At 43.4% G+C, this 20,843-nt stretch overlaps 2 protein-coding genes across 4 annotated transcripts in view; one reads left to right on the top strand and one right to left on the bottom strand.

Annotated features, from left to right (window-relative positions):
• PPWD1 (peptidylprolyl isomerase domain and WD repeat containing 1) overlaps positions 1-2,587 on the bottom strand; it is a 79,777-nt gene extending 77,190 nt beyond the window's left edge. Inside the window, exon 1 of the mRNA XM_030193184.1 lies at positions 2,325-2,587. Coding sequence (XP_030049044.1) covers positions 2,325-2,490 — 166 coding nt within the window. The 5' untranslated portion in view covers positions 2,491-2,587. The remainder of the gene's footprint in view (positions 1-2,324) is intronic.
• A 74-nt stretch (positions 2,588-2,661) lies between these two features.
• CENPK (centromere protein K) overlaps positions 2,662-20,843 on the top strand; it is a 75,808-nt gene continuing 57,626 nt past the window's right edge. For all 3 annotated transcript variants that reach the window (XM_030193185.1, XM_030193187.1, XM_030193186.1), the window contains exons 1-4: positions 2,662-2,758; positions 4,662-4,688; positions 9,435-9,572; positions 12,374-12,430. In XM_030193185.1, the coding sequence (XP_030049045.1) occupies positions 2,756-2,758; positions 4,662-4,688; positions 9,435-9,572; positions 12,374-12,430 (225 nt within the window). In that variant the 5' untranslated portion in view covers positions 2,662-2,755. The remainder of the gene's footprint in view (positions 2,759-4,661; positions 4,689-9,434; positions 9,573-12,373; positions 12,431-20,843) is intronic.

The following is a 20,843-nucleotide window of genomic DNA, read 5'->3' as shown; positions in this document are numbered from 1 at the left end:
CAGATGCACCCCGCTGGGAAGGGTGGGAAAAAGGGGGTTTAAAACCCCTGGGCAGAGCCCGGACGTCCTCTTCTGGCGTCCAGGCATCTGCATGCACCCAGCCCCCTCTCCCAGTTTTTATGTGGATACATACAGATATATATTTTGTTGCAGCTTTGGCGGGGTACCCAAGCCTGATGGTGTAAGCTAGGCAGCTGGGATAGCTGAGCCTACGGTTGAGCGCCCTTGCTGTACGGCGGGGAGCTCGGTATACGATTGGTCAGTCTTGCTGTGACGGCGGACTGGGTTGGCTACTAAGCCGGAAGGTTGATTGGCTTGGGTATGCTGTTTGTATTTCAAATAAAGCTGTGGCCAAGTTGTGCCAAGTTAAGAAAATACTATGTGTCTGGTTATTATTTCAATATCACGAATACCCTTAGGTCCGAGGGGTCTCGGCTGCCTATGTTACAGCAGAGAGAATAGCATGTGGGTGAGCCGCTTAATCTCTTGTAGTCTGTATTTAACTCACAAGACTTCTACAGTCTTCTGCCTCATTCTGGAACAAGATCCATTTACTTAAGTGCAATGAAAGTCCTTCCAGAAATCTGGCATGTCTGCTCCAACTTCTCCCACCTGGGGTTTCTCCCTCAGGCACTCCTACTTTGTGCCCTCCTTGGGAACACTGCTGCAAGTACCTTCTGCCTTGTGCAGAGGCTTCCAAACACTACACTTGCAAATTTCTTGTGCCATGGTACCCAGGAGTTCCCTCTGGATGCTATGGGTCTCAGCAGGGGTGGGCCACCAAAGACCAGAATTTTCTCAAAACAAACACTTTTATTGTTTCTTTAGTCCAGCCCACTAGGGCTGGGCTTTACTCTGTATTCTCCCTTAGCTGTCAATTGCAGCTCTCTCATAGTCTAGTGACCTTCCTGAAAATCCTAGCTCCCATCCACTAAGCATGGGTATTTTCAAGGGGGGGGTGGGGTTCACATTATTATTGCTGTTTTTATAGTGGTTCTTTTGTTTTCTGTCTTGAGCATTCCAGAAACGTTTATAAAATAACACAAGAGTATATGCTTAATTACATAATTTGATCCTATGTTTCTATACTATGTTTTTAATTGCTTCCTACACAATATTCTTCTTTTGTATTTATAAACTACAATATAAAAAGAAAACTTCAGAGTTATTTACCCATCAATATAGATTATTAAATTGCTTACTAGCCATAAAAATGTGAAGAATAAGTGCTAAATTACAGTAACTATTTTGTCAAAACATCAGGCAGAGTTTCAGAATATCTTTGCAGTACAAATGTGTGCTGAGATGTTTTATCTTTCTATCTAGTAAATCATTTGTTCAAGTTTAATTTAGGGGATTCTGCCTCTAGAATCATTTTTTAAAATAACTGAATTGCTCTCTTAGATGTGTGTGCGGTTCTGAGTTGGCAAGTGCTGAAAATATTTTAATAAAAAAAGTGTTATCCACGATAGGGCTATCTATGAGAATGGTATGGGATTTGCATTACAAGACGTATGAGAAGAGACTTGCGGACCTGAACATGTATACCCTGGAGGAAAGGAGAAACAGGGGTGATATGATACAGACGTTCACATATTTGAAAGGTATTAATCCGCAAACGAACCTTATCCGGAGATGGGAGGGCAGTAGAACGAGAGGACATGATATGAGAGTGAAGGGGGGCAGACTCAAGAAAAATGTTAGGAAGTATTTTTTCACGGAGAGAGTGGTCGATACTTGGAATGCCCTCCTGCGGGAGGTGGTGGAAATGAAAACGGTAGCGGAATTCAAGCATGTGTGGGATAAACATAAAGGAATCCTGTGCAGAAGGAAGGGATCCTCAGAAGCTTAGCCGAGATTGGGAGGCGGGGCTGGTGTTTGGGTGGTGGGGCTAGTTCTGGGCAAGACTTCTACGGTCTGTGTCCTGAAAATGGCAGATACAAATCAAGGTAAGGTATACACAAGAAGTAGCACATATGAGTTTATCTTGTTGGGCAGACTAGATGGACCGTGCAGGTCTTTTTCTGCCGTCATCTACTATGTTACTATGTGTCATGCCTCGAACCATTTGCCTCATATCTCCTGTTACAATATGACAGCTGCCAGGGGGCCTCCAATGGATTATTTAACAATAACTTGTACGCCAGATCAACATTGGCCCCTTCGTCTTCTCCCCTCCAAAAAAAAAACCCTTTTCTGGCTACACCAGTATATTTGTCAGATATATTTGCCTTGATTAGCCTGTAAGATCCGTTAAGCAAGAGCTCTCTTTGCTTTAGAAGTAATCATAACAGTACAAAAGTCTAAAGGCCTTGCGTCCTTACCTTTTCTCTTCTTGGGTTGGGATGCTTCGGTGGGAAGCGGCCCAACCCACTCCTCCTCGGTCTCCTCAGGATCCTCCGTGGACCGCGACAACTCATGCGTAGCCACCTTCTCTTCTTCATCCCCTCCACCATGCTTCCTTTTCGGCTCCCAGCCACCAGTCGCCATGTACTCTCATACGTCACAGAACCGCGACATTGCGCGAAATAGTGACGTCGCATATGTTCGATCTTCCTTGCCTCGCCGCTCGTCCAGTGAGCGTCGTGCGCGCGGATTTCGAGGTTCATTCAAAGACTGAATTTCGGAGACGGGACGGGAGTCAGAGCATCGGTTTCATCTGCAAGGATTAGTTTATTTTCGGGATCTTTACTGGCTTCTCCTGCTGCTCTAATCTGGGAGAGGAGACTCTTGGAGTCTTTTTCTGACACCTCTCATGGTAAGGGACTAATTGTGCTCTTGTTTTTTTCGTTAAAGCAAGGCTTCGGCTCCCCCCTCCTCTCTTGCAGGCTGTGTAATATGGTTAGTGATATCGGAGGCATTGTTCCTCAAAGTCAGAGGGAGGATAGCAGCTAGGTCAACTTCAGTAACCATTGTTAACTATTAGAAGAACCTCTGGTCTCCCGCAGTGCTGCTAGAAGGGAAGGGCTACAAAAATCCGGCTCTTCTGTGGAATTCCTTATTGTTGTTGTTCTTTGCTCCTATTTTCTTTCTCCTTCCTGTGACTAGCCATGTTCTAAGAAGGTCAACTGCAGTATAGTGCTTCAGGCAGCATCCTCCAGCTCCTCTGCCCGGGGCTGTAGCACTTAAACTATGCTGGAGTACGATATCTCAAGCAGTTCCAAGAGCTACATGTTGGTTTTTTAAATATATAGGAATAACATGGGCCCTGCTGCAGATAATTCGAGCTAAGCTCTAGTAAACAGGGAGGTAAGTAATCATCAAACCTTTTCCAAATTCATAATTTTTTTTTTTTTTTAGAAGAGGGTAGCAAGGGCGTAGCCAGACAGCAGATTTTGGGTGGGCCTAGGCAAGAAGGGCACCAAATGTTCTCCCCCCACTCCCCAAAAAATATCTCAGCTGGTGGAAAAATGCTTCTCTCCACCTTGGTAGTCTGCAGCAGGCATGCGCTGAAAACTGAGCATGCGCAGGTGCCAGTATTGTGGCGAGCAGCATTTTCATTACCATCAGGGGGAAGTCTTCAGCTGGCAGAGCTTGGGATCCCCACCAGCTACTGCTAAATATGTGCTACCGTTGGGTGGGCCTGAACCCTAAGTGGGTGGGCCCAGGCCCACCTGTGGCTACACCACTGAAGGGTAGCATATTGATCAAGTACGTTTGTTCATATATTTTAAATATAATGACCCAATTCTACCAAATGTATACATATTGGTATTATCTTTCCAGTGGTTGATTATAACTTTCAAAGCAATCAACATTAGAAAATCAAATAAAGCTTGAAGGTTGGTTACCAAAGCTGATTTCCATATCAAATGTTTTAAAGATAGACGTTTGTGAAGCTTGAAAATTTGGGATAATTTTTACAAACGGCTGACCAGTATAATTGGGGATTAAGACGCTCAAAGATAACGAGTTAGTTCCAATTGTTGATTTGCAGGACCAACATAAATTTGAGGAAGTGGATCCACAAAGTTTAGCTTTTCTTGGTGTCCATAGTGAACAATGAAGAAGGAAAACATAGATTTATAGAAATGATAAATAGTAGTAGATTGAGTAATGGATGATGGAAATTTGACTCGGGGACATTTTGACCAAACCAGTTTCCAGAAATCATTGGACAAGTTGCCTTGAATATCAATTTCCCAAAGTTTTTGTGTATGATAGCTGTAGTTTTAATTTTTTTTTGTGTATAGGAAAGATTTGTAGAACACTGAACCACTATGCATGACAGTACAATGTTTGGAAATGATTGGTCAAATTACAGCAATTTATTATCTTATTAAAATTCCATTTGGTGGATTTGAGAGCATGAGATAATTGAACCCATTGAAAAAGTTGTGAACATTCCTGGGCTTCTGCTTTGCGCAAGAATAAATTATTTGGGGAGAAGACTTGTATCTTTGGTGTTGGGGCTGAAAGCGAAATGGAGCCTTGTAATGAGGAGTATATATGGGATGTTCCTTCTGCATGTACCAATGCGTTCTTGGATCCTTCAGAAATGTTTTTGAAGTGTTTCAAATAGCAGCCAAATATTCCTATTCACAAGAGCTTGATTTGGCTGCCTTTCATCCAGTGGCAACTGAAACCTCTGGGAATGAATTGAGCCCACATGGACTTAAGTATTCCTTTTTTATAATTGTTGCATTGTTCTGTGTTTTCAGGATAAACAAGATGAACTTTTAAGGGAGGTGAGTGTAAAAACACATATTTATTTTAATTATTTTAATCCCAATGCAAATTGCTTGAACGCAAGTGGAAAAAGCAGAACTCATGCAATTCTTTCCAACCTCCTCTGTATTTAAGTGTGTTGGGGGGGTATATGTGTTTTTTGTGTGTGTCTGTGATCAGAAGAAGAGATGAAGGGGAAAACAGTTTTAGAAACGAGAAATTAGGTCTTACCTGCTAATTTTTCTTTCCTTTACTCCCACCAGACCAGTCCAGAACATGTAGGTTATGTCTGTCATCTGCTGGTTGATGGGCATAACCCATAGGTTCTCGAATAGTCTGGTGAGGATCATAAAGAAGGTGCAATTTCTTAATCAGTATTACAGTGCATCAGTGTATGTATACTGCAACTGTTGGAACTGTTTCTCCCATAGAAATGCGTGATTCTTTTCCTTGGAAGGTGTTCATTTATATTCTGCATTCCACCAGATGCAGAAACTCTTTTGATCACCTCCTCCGTTCCTGTGATTAGATTGCTTTCCAGTAATCTGCTAGGACTGCCTTTCCATTGGCTGGATCCTACCTTCAATCTCTGCTGCTAGTTAGGGTGGAGGCAAGCAGGCAGAGCAGGGTCACTCTCAGGAGATGGGGCAGGGGAAACTAGAGAACTTTAGGTAGAGATTTTAAACTCAGGTAATGTCTTTGACATTTTTCTGTCTCTTGACCTTCTGGACATTAATGTAAAATTCTTCTGACAAAAGCCAGTTTTCAATCCTAACCCCCTGATTCCTGAGCACATCTCACAGGACCCCCTAAAAATGTCCTCGTGTGTGTATCTGTGGGAATGAACATGCAAAATGATTAACTGCGATTTAAAAAATTAATTGTGATTCATGATTAACCGCCCTTCTCTCCCTCCCATGCCCGGTCTGGCAGTATGTGGTGGTGGGCAGTTTGTAAGATGATATAGCAGGTTTGGTGGGTCAGTTGCAGGTAAGTAGGATTTTGGGCTGTGGAGTCATTTTGAGGGGAGGGGGAGCAAGTTGCAAGGAGGTAATTCTGGGCCACAGGGGTTTGGAAAGTATAAGGATTTAGAATTTCACCTTCTAAAATGCAATACCCTATTTTCTAATTGCTACATTTCACTTTAAGTTTCTAAATTGCTGAACCTGGGACTCTCCCATTAAACATGTGTTTTGGTTCACTTTTTGTTTTTTTGGGGTTTTTTTTAGTGTGTGGGGAGGGGTACTTCTCTGGAGCTTCCAGTCTGATTTGGCCCATTTGGTGGCTCTTTCATTGACTCCAGCATGATCAGATGCAGACACGCTGTGTACTAGCAGCTTTTATTCCTGTTGGTTTAATTTTTTCGCATCTTTCCCACTTTTCAACAAGTGCACTGAGTTGACTTCCCATACCTGCACTGCGAATATGTTTTGTGAGAGGAGCCAGACACCAGCACTGATGTCAGCCTAGAGGGTATTTTAAACACACTAAATTCTTTGAGGCATCATGCTGAAGGGGCGTGCCAAAGGGGCCCAGCCCACCCCTTTGTGCGCAACTTTGGAAGCTACGGAGGAGGAAGTCTGCTTGTTTTAAGATTTAGCTTGGTTCTGGATGTTTGTAACTTCATATGTTAAAGAAGCATTGGCTAATAATTAGCTTGCTTATTTTATATGGGCTTTTGTTTACTGGGAGATGCAGGGACAGAGGGCACTGTTGATTCTGAGCTTTTAACATAGTATGTTTCACAAGCTGTTGGAAAACGTTAAACTGCCCAAGAAGATAGATACCATGTACTGGATCCACAGCACGCCTGGATTTGAGAGGCCTCAGTTGCCTCACAATTTCATGGTAGTGGAATTCGCCCTCAAAAGATTTTGGGGCTTGTTGTAGCTGTTGACAAGGGTTTGGATGGAATGCAGGAAAGATAGGATGCTGGGCTCCAACATAGCATAGCCGCTGTCAAAATGCCCATCCCGGATGACTTGCTGATTAGGAGGAGTCTGAAGTTTGTTCAAGAAAGTTGGCCCCTTATAACCTCCGACTGGTGGGTTCTCCAAATAGTCCGTCTTGGATATGCCCTCAATTGGTATGAGAAACCTACATATTGCCCCCCCCCCCCCCCCCCCCCCCCCCCCGAGATCTCATTTCTTCAGCTCTGAGCACAAACAGGTACTTGCAGAGGAACTCTTCTGAAGGCCCATGCATTCGAGCCTGTTCTATCAGGGGAAGAACGGGGATTCTATTCCAGGTACTTCCTTGTGCAGAAGAAAACAGGAGGGATGCGCCCTGTCATAGACCTAAGGGCCCTAAACAAATTCCTGATCAGAGAAAAATTGAGGATGGTTTCCCTGGGCACCCTTCTCCTCATGATCCAGGAAAATGATTGGCTAGGCTCTCTGGACTTAAAGGATGCATATACTCCCATCCCGATACTTCCAGCCCACCGAAAGTATCTATAGTTTTGGCTGGGAACACATTGCTACCAGTACCATGTGTTTCCTTTTGGCCTCGTATCAGCTCCAAGGGTTTTCACTAAATGTCTAGCAGTAGTTGCAGCGTCGCTACGCAGAATGGGGAGTCCATGTGTTCCCTTATCTCGATGATTGGATAGTGAAGAGCACCTTAGAGGACAGTGCTCAGGAGTCCATGTTCGGGTGCTAGAGCTACTAGGGTTAATTTTGTAGACCTCAATCATATCTCCCCTCATCCGTCTCTTTTCCAAGTTGAAGAGCCCTAACCTCTTTAGCCTTTCCTCATGCAAGACGAGAGGAGATATAATTGGGGTCTACAAAATCCTGAGTGGTGTAGAACGAGTAGAAGTAAATCCGATTTTTTTTTTACTCATTCCAAAAGTACAAAGACTATGGGACACTCTAGGAAGGTATGGAAATACTTTTAAAACAAATAGGAGGAAATATTTTTTCACTCAATGAATAGTTAAGCTCTGGAACTCTTTGCCGGAGAATGTAGTAATAGCGGTTAGCTTATCTGGGTTTGGACAAGTTCCTGGAGAAAAAGTCCATAGTCTGCTATTGTGATAGACATGGGAAGCACTGCTTGCTTGGGATTGGTAGCATGGAATATTGCCACAATTTAAGTTTCAGCCAGGTACTTGTGACCTGGCTTGGCCACTTTGGCAACAGGATACTGGGCTAGATGGACCATTGGTCTAACCCTGTATGGCTACTCTTATGTACAAACTTCTCTGCTTCTGCAACTGGTTCAGAAAACGTTTCCACTCCATTACGAATGATCTTCAAGCGAGCAGGAAATAGAAAACTAAATTGCACTTGCAGTTTCACCAATCAAGAGCACATGGGGGAGTACGCTCGCTAAGTCAGGGACACCTTAATGGAGAAATCTTAAAAACATAACACTTGATTATTGTAGTCCAGTGATTTGCTGATTCGGAGTGCTTGCAAAATCTCCCATGTTATGAACATAGCTGAGGATTTTGAATATTACCACTATCAGGCGGTTGTTAGTGCCCTGCTTCTGGCCCATGCGATGCTCCCTTTCTATGTATAAGGGCCCCATCGAACTTGACTGCTGCATTGATGCTGTTATCCAAAAAACTCCTCAGTTCACCATCTGAGATCAATTCTGGCAGGCCAACTAAATGGAGATTATTCTGCCTTGAACAATTCTCCAATTTCTTCACCTTGTCTTTCATGCCCCAAAGCTTCCCCTGTACCCGAGGCCATTCCCACTCTACCGTCTGCAGTGTGTCCTCCACAATCCCCACACGGTGGCTGTACTGCCTGTAACTCTGTAGTTAATGCATTGAAATGCTGCTGTATAGTGTGCAGCTTGTCCAGTATCTACTGTAATTGTTTGCCCACAGCGTGGGCCACTTTGACCTCAGCCACAATTTTGGCTGCCCAGTTGGAGCTCTGCATGGGTGAGGGAGATGTGCTTTTATCAGCAATCTTATTTTCCTCAGGCCTACATTTCTCTTTCTTTGCCAATTTCAATGCCATCAGATCTGAAAATGGTCACAATATTGCCAGCTGAGGAAGCCAGTAACTGACCCACATCGAGGTACCAAGGAGGTAAGTTGTTCTGTGCTGATTTGTGAGCTGATTATTGTGGGAGAAATGGGAGCAGAGAAATCGCACTCCTCCTTGCTCCATGGCATCATCGTAAGTCAGGGAACAGACACACTTTTATAACCATAGATACCCCCACCCAGCACACACTTCATATATATCGCCCAAAACTTAAAACTGCATACACCACCCTAAGTCTGCAGAGGGATTAAAAGGAAACATCTTACAGTAAATGTTCACTTTCTAACCTATTTAGCATTACTTTACAAAACTAATTGCTCTATTTTGCCAAGATCATAGTATGTGAGTTCTTGAAGGTCTAAAGTGCAGATCATAGAGATTCATTCTCTTTTGACCTGCACATGAAACCTTGTCCTATGTATTAATGGCTAATATTGAAAACAGTCTAACCATCTCTCTGCCACAATAATTTCTTCAGAAATATTTCTAAGTCCCTAATTTGCATAAATTGAGTACAGTATAGGTTTGTTTTTGTTCTTTTCATGGTCATTACAGTGCTAGAAACCAATTAGAATTTTTGATACCAATAGTACATGTTAATGCACTTTTGTACTTAGGGATCTGTAGAATACAGAGTCTGCCGCTAAGCAGAAACTTAAGATTGTGTATTACAACACAGTACCTTCTAAGCATTAGATATAAGCATATCTGATTTATTGAACCATCAACATTTTATCTTGGCTTTATTTTTTGTAGGCTGAGAAACTAGCGAAGCATATGTCATTGTACCAGCATGATATTGCTCCAGATATCACACCTCACGCTCGGTGCTCTGTGGATGCTGTGGAAGAACTCCTTGATGAATGTGATAAGAAATGGAAACAGATGGAGGAGGTAAACAAACTAGCATCCTGGGTCTGATTAATAAGATGTGCTCATTTGTAAATTGAGATGTGGAGGCTAGTCCTTAAGAAACTAGAAGCCTACTCAAAACAAATTCTGTAAAATCCAACACAGGACTTTCTGGCAATAGTAAAAAGTTTGGGTAACTGTATCTTCCCTTTTGATTATTACATTGCCTCTGTGGTATAAAGAATGTTATGGAAGTATCTGGTTCATTAGTCCTGTATGCCCTAGTTATAGAACAGGGGTTCTCAACCCAGTCTTCATGACATACCTAGTCATTCAGGTTTATGGGATACCCAGAATGAATATACATGAGATTTAATGTGCATACTATGCCTCCATTGTATGCAAATTTATCTCATGCACATTCATTGTGGATATCCTAAAATCCTGACTGACCCCTAGTAGTTCAGAATGTGACAACTAAAGGTGATTTTTAGGAGAGTATGCTGAGAAAGTGTTCTCTCTTTCTTAATGGAGCTATATTTAATTCCTTGTTGCCAGCCAGATAATACTTTTAGGTTCTAGCTTGATTTAAAGCTTTTTGGGTACTGGACCTCCATATTTGGTATAATCCCGCAAGAGCATTAGATTCAGCCAAGATGGTTTTTAGTATGCCTACAGTATAACCACACTGAAGATGTTCAAGAGTGAGAGCATTTTCAATTGCATTTCCATATCACTGGAATACAGTGGCCATAGAGTTAAGGCAAACTAGAGAGTACCCACATGGCTGTTTTGCTATGGAGTTATCCAGAGACCAAGATTATATAACAGCTGGGCTTGTAACTACTTTGAACTAGGCTGGATGGTTGCAGCTGATCTTGTGCTTTGCCTGTTTGCCTTGATTCGCTCTGCTAGGGTCAGCCCACTGAGTTATTTTTATTCTACCTCTGAGCTTGTTCCTGACTGGGCATTTTCTTCCTGTGCCTTGGTTCCTGGTCCTGAATCTGTTCTCCTGGATTCTAAATTTGTCCTGGAATTACCTTGCTCCTGTGTGCTTTGCCATGTTTTTTCCTTGTTGCAGCCAAAGTGCTGTTAAATTATATGGGAGATACAATAGGTCTCCTCAGGGGATTAGAAAGAGATTAATGGGTTTTAGATCCCATATATATGTTCACATATGGATTGCAAAATGTTTGATTCTTTTTAAGGTCAAAAGTCATGGGGTTGAGGCAACCTATGCACGAGTCTACCATTTTCCTACATGGTTCCAGCCTCTCCTCCTTATCCCCCACTCACTATCCTGCTGGCACCAAATGCATGCAGTGTGTCTCTCCCTCCACCCCCCCCCCCCCCCCCACCCCCATTCCTCCACTCTCGTTCATACCTATTCAGGCTTTTAAAGCAGTTTTGGCACCAGCACAGGCCTGTGCTCAGGTGCACTGCCAGATCCGTGCCCTCTGTATGACAGGAAATATATCACCGATGTGGGAAGGGAAGAGGTGACCTATTTGTGAGTCACTACATGGACAGTATAAGGAGGAAAGTAGGAGTGCAACCTATAGGTAACAGTAACCTATAGGCAAGTTTATATAGAGAAAGAGTAATAGGATAAGTGACAGATAAAAATCCCATCTCATTTTATCAAGCAAGCATCTTCAAAACCTAATGACATGACTGTCTTTTATTCTCTCTTCTTGTAAGTACTCAGTGGGATCCTGTCATAATTTCATGCAAAAATTCTGGTCATTTAACTGTCTACTTCCATAATATAATCCCTAGTAAATGTATTCATAACTACCACACCGCTGTTATGTGTGGTGGTCGTATACCCTCTTTATTTTTTCTGCTGTTTTGAGACATATTTTATGATATGAACTTTCAGTGGTTAACAGTGCTTGAATAGAGGGTCACCTGTATTGTCCCTCTCTCTCTCCCTCTGGTTGGGATGTTTGACCTCCTAAATTGCAAGTTCTTCCTTGAAAATGATTCTGGTATCTCTGTTCTGCTCTATAAAGTCAAGGAAATCCAGAAAAAGAAACCAAAGTTCTGCAGAAAAAGTAGCGCATTCCACAAATGCAGACATGTCTTCAAAAGTTAAAAGGCTTTTTTTCTTGCCACTTTAAAACACAACCCAACGTGGCCATGTTTTGCCTCTCTAGAAGCTGCATCAGGGGTTAACTACTATTAGGGTTTGACTCTGTAAGCACTGAGAAGTAATGATTGCACTCAGAGGTCTTTTTACTAAGCCGTGCTGAAAAGTGGCTGGTGGTAGTTTTAGTGCATGGGTTTCCCACGTTCTTCGGCCACTTTTTACTGCAGCCGTAAAAGTCCTTGTTTTCATTGGAGGCAGTAAATGGCCGTGCGCTAATAAAAACATTGACTTGCGGCAATTTACTGCCCGAGCCCTTACTGCCTTTTATTTAGTCGTCCGTAAGGGTTCATGAGCTACTCACTTGATAATCGGATGCTGTCCTTTACTGCTGGGCAGCCCAACCCCCCCCCCCCCCCCCCCCCCCCGCAACGCTAGAAAATAAAATGTATTTTATGTGCGCGGAAAACAGCGTGCGCTGAATACAGTACTATCGCTGGATATTCCTAGTGGTAGTGCTGTTTTCCCATGCACTACCTGTGCAGTAGCCTTTAGTAAAAGGGCCCCTTAGTGAACCTGCAAGTCAAATTCTTGGGAGCTGGAAAATGTTACTCCAATATTGTGGGGTTTTTTTTGCCTTGTTTTGTTTTAAATGAAAATATGAATTGAAAGAAATTGTTTAATTTTTTACCTTTTTCTTATTCAGGGAAACCAGAATATTTAAGAAATGTACTGAAAATTATTTTTTGTCTAGTTTCAGAACAGGCTAACGCTTCTAGGTACTGAAACACTTTCAGAATCTGATGCTCAGGTAAAGTCTACTTTCTATTTCATTTTTATCTTTTTTTTTTTTCTTAATTCATAGAAAAGTGTTTTTAAGATTAGGCAATATTTTTGTTCTTTTTCATTATATTTATATTTTGATGAACCATATAGATTTCTTAATTCCTTTAAGCAAAAATAAATGCTGTTAATTTGTATTGGTAGTATAAAACATTTTGATTAGATAAAAGCATGGGTCATGCACAGCCAAACAAAGCAGATAGTACTGCAATGCTTCTTTCCTTGAGTGTTGGTGTTATTTCTGTTCTTATATGATATTTTATTTCATAAATTAAGGGCCTGTTTTATCAAACCACGCTAGCGATTCCCGCACCGCAATGCTGATGAAGCGCATTCAAAGTGAATGGGTTTTGTAGGCACTTCCACACTGGGAATGCTAGCATGGTTTAGTAAAAGGGGCAGCAAGACTTTGCAGTCATACAGCTACATGGGTGAGGTAGAAAGGACCTCTCCCCTCCAGAAACACCAAGTGGAATAAAACCTTAATAATTTGGCCCATACTGTGCATCTACAAAAAACATGTAATAGAATACACAAATATCTAAAATTGTACAATTGTGTTTCCTTATCGATGCCAGACCAGTCCAGATGAGTTGGGAACAGCCTTCTTAGCCATTGTCACATATAATTTCTTCCGGCTCTTGGCTTAGTCTGTGACTTCGGCGGTGACAGTCCTGTGGCAACTTTGGCTTTTGATATTGGGCAGTAGGCTCTCTGCCTGTATGTTGGGCTTGAGAAAGCTTTTAAGGGTAGTCTTTTTCAGGATGAGTTGGTTAAGGACTTGGAAATCTAAGCCTCAGAAGCTGCCAGAAGATAGGCCCTGTTCATCTGCAAGGAGCTTCGGGGGCCACTCTTGCCTGAGGGATTCTAGGCACTTCTGGGCTGGTAGGTCTTCGGGGATCTTAGTCCTCCCACTCCTCCTCTCGGGGGGGGGGGGGGGGAGGCAGTCCTTTCCACATGCTTGAAGAACAAAGCCCAACTGCCTGGATCCTCTCGGGCCTCTCAATGAAGGGATGTGGGTCCTCTCCAAGGTGGAGCCTGTTGAGTGTTTTTGTATCCAAAGTGGACACAGATTTCTGCACACCAGTGGGTTCTGCAGAACATCCATATGGATTATGTGCTCAAGCTATTTTCCCCTGTCCTTGACACCTTTTTTGTCTCATTGCACAAGTGGCTAGGCTGGTGGCCTTGGAGGCAGTAGTCTCTGTCCATTGCAGCCAGTATTCAGTATATATCATAGTATGTAAACTTCTTTGGTGGTTCCACAGAAAGTCAGTACATCAAGAATCTAATAGGCATACACATGGTGCCAAAAAAGGATGGGTCCTTCCGTATCTCAAGATGGTGAATTGGCATCTTGGGGTGCCCTGTTTCTGTATGGAGGGTCTCAAATTGGTCATCATGTTGGTCCAGACAGGATAATACTTCTTCTCCCTGGACCTCTCTGAAGCTTACATCTACATCTCATGACTCGGGAGCACGTAATCAAGCTTCAGTCCCAGATTTATTGGTTTATAGCTTGTTGGCTTTATTGGCGTAGGATTATCTTCAGGAGCTGGGGTCCATGGTAGTCACCTTGTAACTGGGCAAGGGCTCATGTATGCCATCTTTAGCAGAAGCTGTTATTTTAGTGGGCTCCCAAGGTTTATTGTTTTTGCAGGTCAGGTGGGTTTTTGCAGGTCAGGTGCTGCAGTCAGTTGAGTCTCACAATGGGGGTTCCCTTGGACCCTCTTGAGTGGATAGAGATAATGGAGGCAAGCCTTCTGGGTTAGGAGAGGCTCATTGTTGTAGGTGGATAGCTCAGGACCAGTGGTCCATCAACAGGCTCCAGGGCAGAGCAGTCTGTGGCTCTTATGCAGTTTCTTCCATGGCCAAAGGCTGGGCAGTCTGTGCAGTCCAACAATGCAATCACTGTATAAACAGGCAGGGGGGTACTTGGCAGTGATCCTAAAAGTGGAGCTTCTGATGCCATGGATGGAGAAAAATCTGGTTCATTTATCAGCTGTGCAGGTTTCTGAGCTGGAGAATCAGTTGGTGGATTTTCTTAGCTAGAATGTGTTGGATTCTGAAAATTGGGGAGCTAAATATAGAAGTGGAGAGGTTGAGCCTTTTGCGGAAACTGTTCTTAGGATTTCTTTGGCATTCTCCTTCCTGGAGTGTGCTTGGGTACTTATCATCCCATACATGTGGGAATGGTCAAGTTTAGTCTTTTACTTTTCTTTTCCTTTAATGCTATTAGATTAGTCCAGGACTAATGCTATTAGTCGTTGTCCAGTGATATCTAGGTGTAAAATCATTAGATGCCTATATTTTCCTTGTTGGCCGTTTGGTGTTGAAATGTTGTTTTTGTGGTAGAAGTCTGGATCAATTGTCTGGTCAGTTTGGGTTTTGCTTGTTTTTGCTCTGCACTGGCCTTCTGCAGGTAGTTGTTTTTGTCATTTTCCTGACTTGAGAACAGTTTCTGGGAGGCTACCAATGACACAACCCTTACAGGCAGTGATGATGTCACTACAAAGATGTGTTCTGCTGGTTGCTTAGTACAACTCAAGTGTCTATCTGATTTAGTAGGAGTAAAGGAAAGGAAATTAACAGGTAAGTCTCTATTTCACCTTTTTGGCACTCCTGTTTTACCAAATTAGCAGCTACCTTACCACTGCTTCATGCTAAAAATAAGCCAGACATGCTAGACTTTTTAATCCCCTCTTACCCTGTGACAGACATAAGAGTAGCCAAACTGGGTCAGACCAATGGTCTATTTAGCCCTGATATCTCACCTTGCATCCAAACCAAAGTTTCAGCGTGCTTGTCTGACATTGCTGTCTGGATGTCTCAACGCCACCTGAAATTAAACATGACCAAAACCGAGCTTCTCATTTTTCCCCCCAAACCCACCTCCCCACTCCCCCCGTTTTCTATTTCTGTTGATGGCTCTCTCATTCTCCCTGTCTCCTCAGCTCGAAACCTTGGGGTCATCTTTGACTCTTCTCTCTCCCCTTTTCTGATCATATCCAGCAGATCACCAAGACCTGTCGTTTCTTTCTTTACAACATCCGTAAAATCCGCCCCTTTCTTTCCGAGCACTCTACCAAAACCCTCATCAACATCCTTGTCACCTCTCATTTAGACTACTGCAATCTGCTTCTTGCTGGCCTCCCACTTAGTCACCTCTCCCCTCTCCAATCGGTTCAAAACTCTGCTGCCCGTCTCGTCTTCCGCCAGGGTCGCTTTACTCATACTACCCCTCTCCTCAAGTCGCTTCACTGGCTCCCTATCCGTTTTCGTATCCTGTTCAAACTTCTTCTACTAACCTATAAATGTACTCACTCTGCTGCTCCCCAGTATCTCTCCACACTCGTCCTTCCCTACACCCCTTCCCGTGCACTCCGCTCCATGGATAAATCCTTCTTATCTGTTCCCTTCTCCACTACTGCCAACTCCAGACTTCGCGCCTTCTGTCTCGCTGCACCCTACGCCTGGAATAAACTTCCTGAGCCCCTACGTCTTGCCCCATCCTTGGCCACCTTTAAATCTAGACTGAAAGCCCACCTCTTTAACATTGCTTTTGACTCGTAACCACTTGTAACCACTCGCCTCCACCTACCCTCCTCTCCTCCTTCCTGTACACATTAATTGATTTGATTACTTTATTTTTTGTCTATTAGATTGTAAGCTCTTTGAGCAGGGACTGTCTTTCTTCTATGTTTGTGCAGCGCTGCGTACGCCTTGTAGCATTATAGAAATGCTAAATAGTAGTAGTAGTATCCTGTTTTCCAAACAGTGGCCAAGCCAGGCCACAAGTACCTGGCAGAAACCCAAGTCGTGGCAACAACCATACTACAAATCCAAGGGCAAGCAGTTGCTTCCCATGTCTGTCTCAATAGCAGACTATGGACTTTTCCTCCAGGAATTTGTCCAAACCTTTTTTTAAACCCAGATACGCTAACTGCTGTTACCACCTCTTCTGGCAAAGAGTTCCAGAGCTTAACTATTCGTTAAGTGAAAAAATATTTCCTTCTATTTGTTTTTAAAGTATTTCCATGTAACTTCTTTGAGTGTCCCCTAGTCTTTGTACTTTTGGAACGAGTAAAAGATCAATTTACTTCTAATCGTTCTACACCACTCAGGATTTTGTAGACCTCAATCATATCTCCCCTTATCCATCTCTTTTCCAAGCTGAAGAGCCCTAACCTCTTTAGTCTTTCCTCATATGAGAGGAGTTCATTGTTGCATTCTCGAGGCCCTTGGAATGCTGTCAGGTCCTCGAGGCAGCACTGGGGATCATGAGCCCATGGGCCCCTGCCGAGGAGCGGCAGAGGCAGGCAAGACCATCTTGGAATCGGACATACGGAAGAACAGGACTGGAACTCGGCATCGGAAGTAGGCAACTGGAACCGGCAGGACAGGATCCGCTTCACCTGCGCTTGGCCACCGTTCCACTAGAGTTGAGCTCTAGCGTGCAGGTGGCCGGCAGGACTTGAAGGACAGGGCTGGAACTGGAGACCCAGAGGACCCCCCCCCCCCCCCCTGGGTCTAGGAAACACGAGGGAAACTAGACTAGGAACTAAACTCAGACAGGGAGCTGCTGCACCGCCACTAGCAAGAACCAGAAGGCAGACCAAGGAGACAAGACATAGGAACAAAGACTAGGGCAACATGCCAGCAAGGCAGACTGGGGATCAGGGAATACCCAGTGGGTAAACCCACTAGCTAGGAAGCAGCAGGAAACAGGGACCACGCCCTGGCAATAAACACTAGCTAGACAGAGAGACAGGATTCAGGATATACACACAGGAAATACAAGCAGGGTAAGCACACAGACTAGGCAAGGCAGGATTCAGGATATACACTCAGGAAATACAAGCAGGGTTCAAGATAGGCAACAGAGCGAACAGAGTAAACCAGGAAGACAGGACAAGGGTCTTGGGCTGGCAGCAGAGCAAACAGAGTAAACCAGGAATATCAAGCCAAGGGTCTGAAGCCACAGCCGCTCCACAAACCAAGTGGGAACTCACAAAGGCTGAGGCTTCACATGCAGACAGAGAACACGGACAGAGGCTTCACCCCAAACACAGAGTAAGCCAGGAGCAGAGGCTTCACCCCAAACACAGAGTAAGCCAGGAGCAGAGGCTTCACCCCAAACACAGAGTAAGCCAGGGACAGAGGCTTCACCCCACAGAAAGACAACAGACACAGAAATAAGCTGGGCTGGAACCCAGAGAGAGGCTAAGCAGTAGTGCAGCAGACACCCACTACCCTGACCTGGCCTAAGAGCATAACACTTCATGCAAAGGCACTGACTGCAAGCCCAGCACTTCCTTATGAAGGCTCTCACTGATGAGTCACCAGCAGTAGAACAGAAGCAGGAAGTACACTGACCCCAAAGAGAGGCTTGACACACACAGGAAGTGAGCCCACAGGAAAGACAAGCAGGAGCCATCTTGGAAGCTGGCACAGAGGAGGCGGCAGCCATCTTGGAAGAGGCATAGCCCACACAGGTGAGGTCCAGTAAGGCAATCAGCACACAGAGCCAGAGAGAAACTAAGACAGAGACAGACACAGAGACCAGCAGAAGCCAGCACAGCCACTGACTCCCAGAAACAGGGTAAGTATGAGGGTGGTTACGGCCACAGACGTGACATTCATCCCCTTTATCATTTTAGTCACTCTTCTTTGAACCTTTTCTAATTCCACTATATCTGAACTAAATGCAGTACTCAAGGTGAATTCGCACCATGGAGCAACACAGAGGTGTTATAGTATTCTTGGCCTTATTTACCATCCCATTCCTAATAATTCCTAGCATCCTGTTTGCTTTTTTGAACAGAAGATTTCAGCAAGTTATCTATAACGACACCCAGATCTTTTTCTTGAGCGCTGACCCACAAGGTGAACCCTAGCATCAGGTAACTGTGATTCGGATTATTCTTTCCAATATGCATCACCTTGCATTTGTCCACATTAAATTTCATCTGCCATTTGGACGCCCAGTCTTCCAATTTCCTAAGATCATCCTGCAATATTTCACAGTCCTCACGTGTTTTAACAACCTTGAATAGTTTTGTATCATCTGCAAATCTGATCACCTCACTCATCATTCCAATTTCCATATCATTTATAAACATGTTAAATAGTACTGGTCCCAGTACAGATCCCTGCGGCACTCCACTGTTCACTGTCCTCCATTGAGAGAAATGACCATTTAACACTACCCTCTGTTTTCTGTCCAATAACCAATTCCTAATCCACACCAGAACCTTGCCTCCTATCCCATTACTCTTTAATTTTCTCAGGAGTCTCTCATGAGGAACTTTATCAAAAGCTTTCTGAAAATCTAGATACACTAAATCAACTGGCTCACCTTTATCCACATGTTTATTCACAACTTCAAAGAAATGAAGCAAATTGGTGTGGCAAGACTTCCTTTGGCTGAATCCATTCTGATTGTGTCCAATTAAACCACGTTTGTCTGTGTTCTATAATTTTATTCTTTATAATAGTTTCCACTATTTTGCCCAGCACCGACGTCAGGCTTACCAGACTATAATTTCCAGGATCACCCCTAGAACCCTTTTTAAAAATTGGTGTCACATTGGCCACCCTCCAAACTTCAGGTACTATGGAAGATTTTAATGACAGGTTACATACTACTAACAGCAGATCAGCAATTTCATGTTTGAGATCTTTGAGTACCCTTGGATGTTTACCATCTGGTCCAGGACAAACAGGAAAGTTCCTTGGGAGTTCAAATCAACCCTTGGGTGTGGCAGAGTTTTAGTTCTGTAATGTGTTACTTCAGCAGGTGACTTCCCAGGCATGTCAGAGCTCCTCTATTCTTTCCACCCAGCCAGAGGAGCAATAGTGGAAATAGACTATAGACACAATGCTGAGGGGTGACTAACCAAAATGTTCAGTGTAAGTCACAATGAATCAATTCACTCTTTCAAACTGAGTATAAAATACTTAATATTTTATCAATTGTTATTTACTTATTAACAGTGTGTTTTTTTCTAGCGAAAAAGGTGCTGGTACTCAAATGTCAGGCCATCCTTCAGGGGTGGGGTAATCACTGAGGGACCCATCCCACAATAGCCAGGCCCCCTGCAACAAGTCACAGAATCTATGACAAGGCAGAATTGATGTGTAGAGCCTGAGCTCTTTCATTAAAACTTGGGGTACACGGGTCAATTTTAGCAGACAATGGAAAAGGTGCCGGTATTCAGTACCCCCTGAAACAATTGTAACAGTTCAAGGGAACATGCGTTTCTGTTTTGTTTTGTTTTCTCCAGTGTTGCAGTGTATGCTGAGTTTGACTTCATGGAGTTCCTAATTTTTGTTTCAAATTTGTGATCCCTTGTTCTGTATTTGGTGAGGATCTATTTGTGCATAGGCGCCAAAATGATTGGGAGTGCCAGACACAATACAAATTACCCCTCCCTCAACACAGTGAAGGAGCTTGCTTAATAATGGATTGCTCAGCACCCACTGGATCCAAAGAGCTGGCTCTTGTGTCTGTGTGTTGCCTCTCTTTGTGTAGAGAATTATAGTAGTCCCACTTTTTCTGTTTTACCTGTAGTAGGTGCATTGGTGTTCTAGGGCACAGTGTAATATTTGTTGTGCTGCCTATTCATAGGTAGGGTTCTTGCAGTTGCTATTTGTCTGTTGAATTAGGACTTTCTTCAGGTTTTGTATTTCACAGTTTACCTAGTAGTAGAGAGGTTTATGTTGCTATTGCTCAGATAATATGAGGATTGGAATTGTTTTTATATGGTTACTTTCATGGAGAAATGTCCTAGTTCTGATCTTAACCTGTTGCTTGGGGGGGAGGTAGGATCATGTGTGCAGAATTTGATTGCATTTGTGGAATAAGCTAACACTGGATTTATATGGAATTGAACAATACTCCAGAAAGTATGTGAAAGGGAAATGGGACTTGATATACCGCCTTTCTGAGGTTTTTGCAACTACATTCAAAGTGGTTTACATATATTCAGGTACTTATTTTGTACCAGAGGCAATGGAGGGTTAAGTGACTTGCCCACAGTCACAAGGAGCTGCAGTGGGAATCGAACTCAGTTCCCCAGGATCAAAGTCCACTGCACTAACCACTAGGCAGCTACTCCACTCCACTGAACAGGATAAGGGAAGTATCAGATGTCTTTTTGCGATGATAGAGGTTGAATTGCATCTTTGTTTCTTGTATTTAGAGGTTTTAATTTTTGGATTGCTAAATTTTATTGCTGTACTTTGAAGTATGGTATACTAACCAGACTGGGGGAGTTGTGGGGATTGGAAGCTAGTGGATTAAAGTATATTTTTATGTACACCACTTGCGTAGTTTTAATTACCTTGCGAGTGATGTATTAAAAAATAAATACATTTAT

The sequence above is a fragment of the Microcaecilia unicolor genome, chromosome 2, assembly GCF_901765095.1.
Source record: "Microcaecilia unicolor chromosome 2, aMicUni1.1, whole genome shotgun sequence".
Taxonomy (NCBI): Eukaryota; Metazoa; Chordata; class Amphibia; order Gymnophiona; family Siphonopidae; genus Microcaecilia; species Microcaecilia unicolor.
Note: the sequence above shows the minus strand (reverse complement) of the source record. Positions and strands in the feature narration are given on the sequence as shown.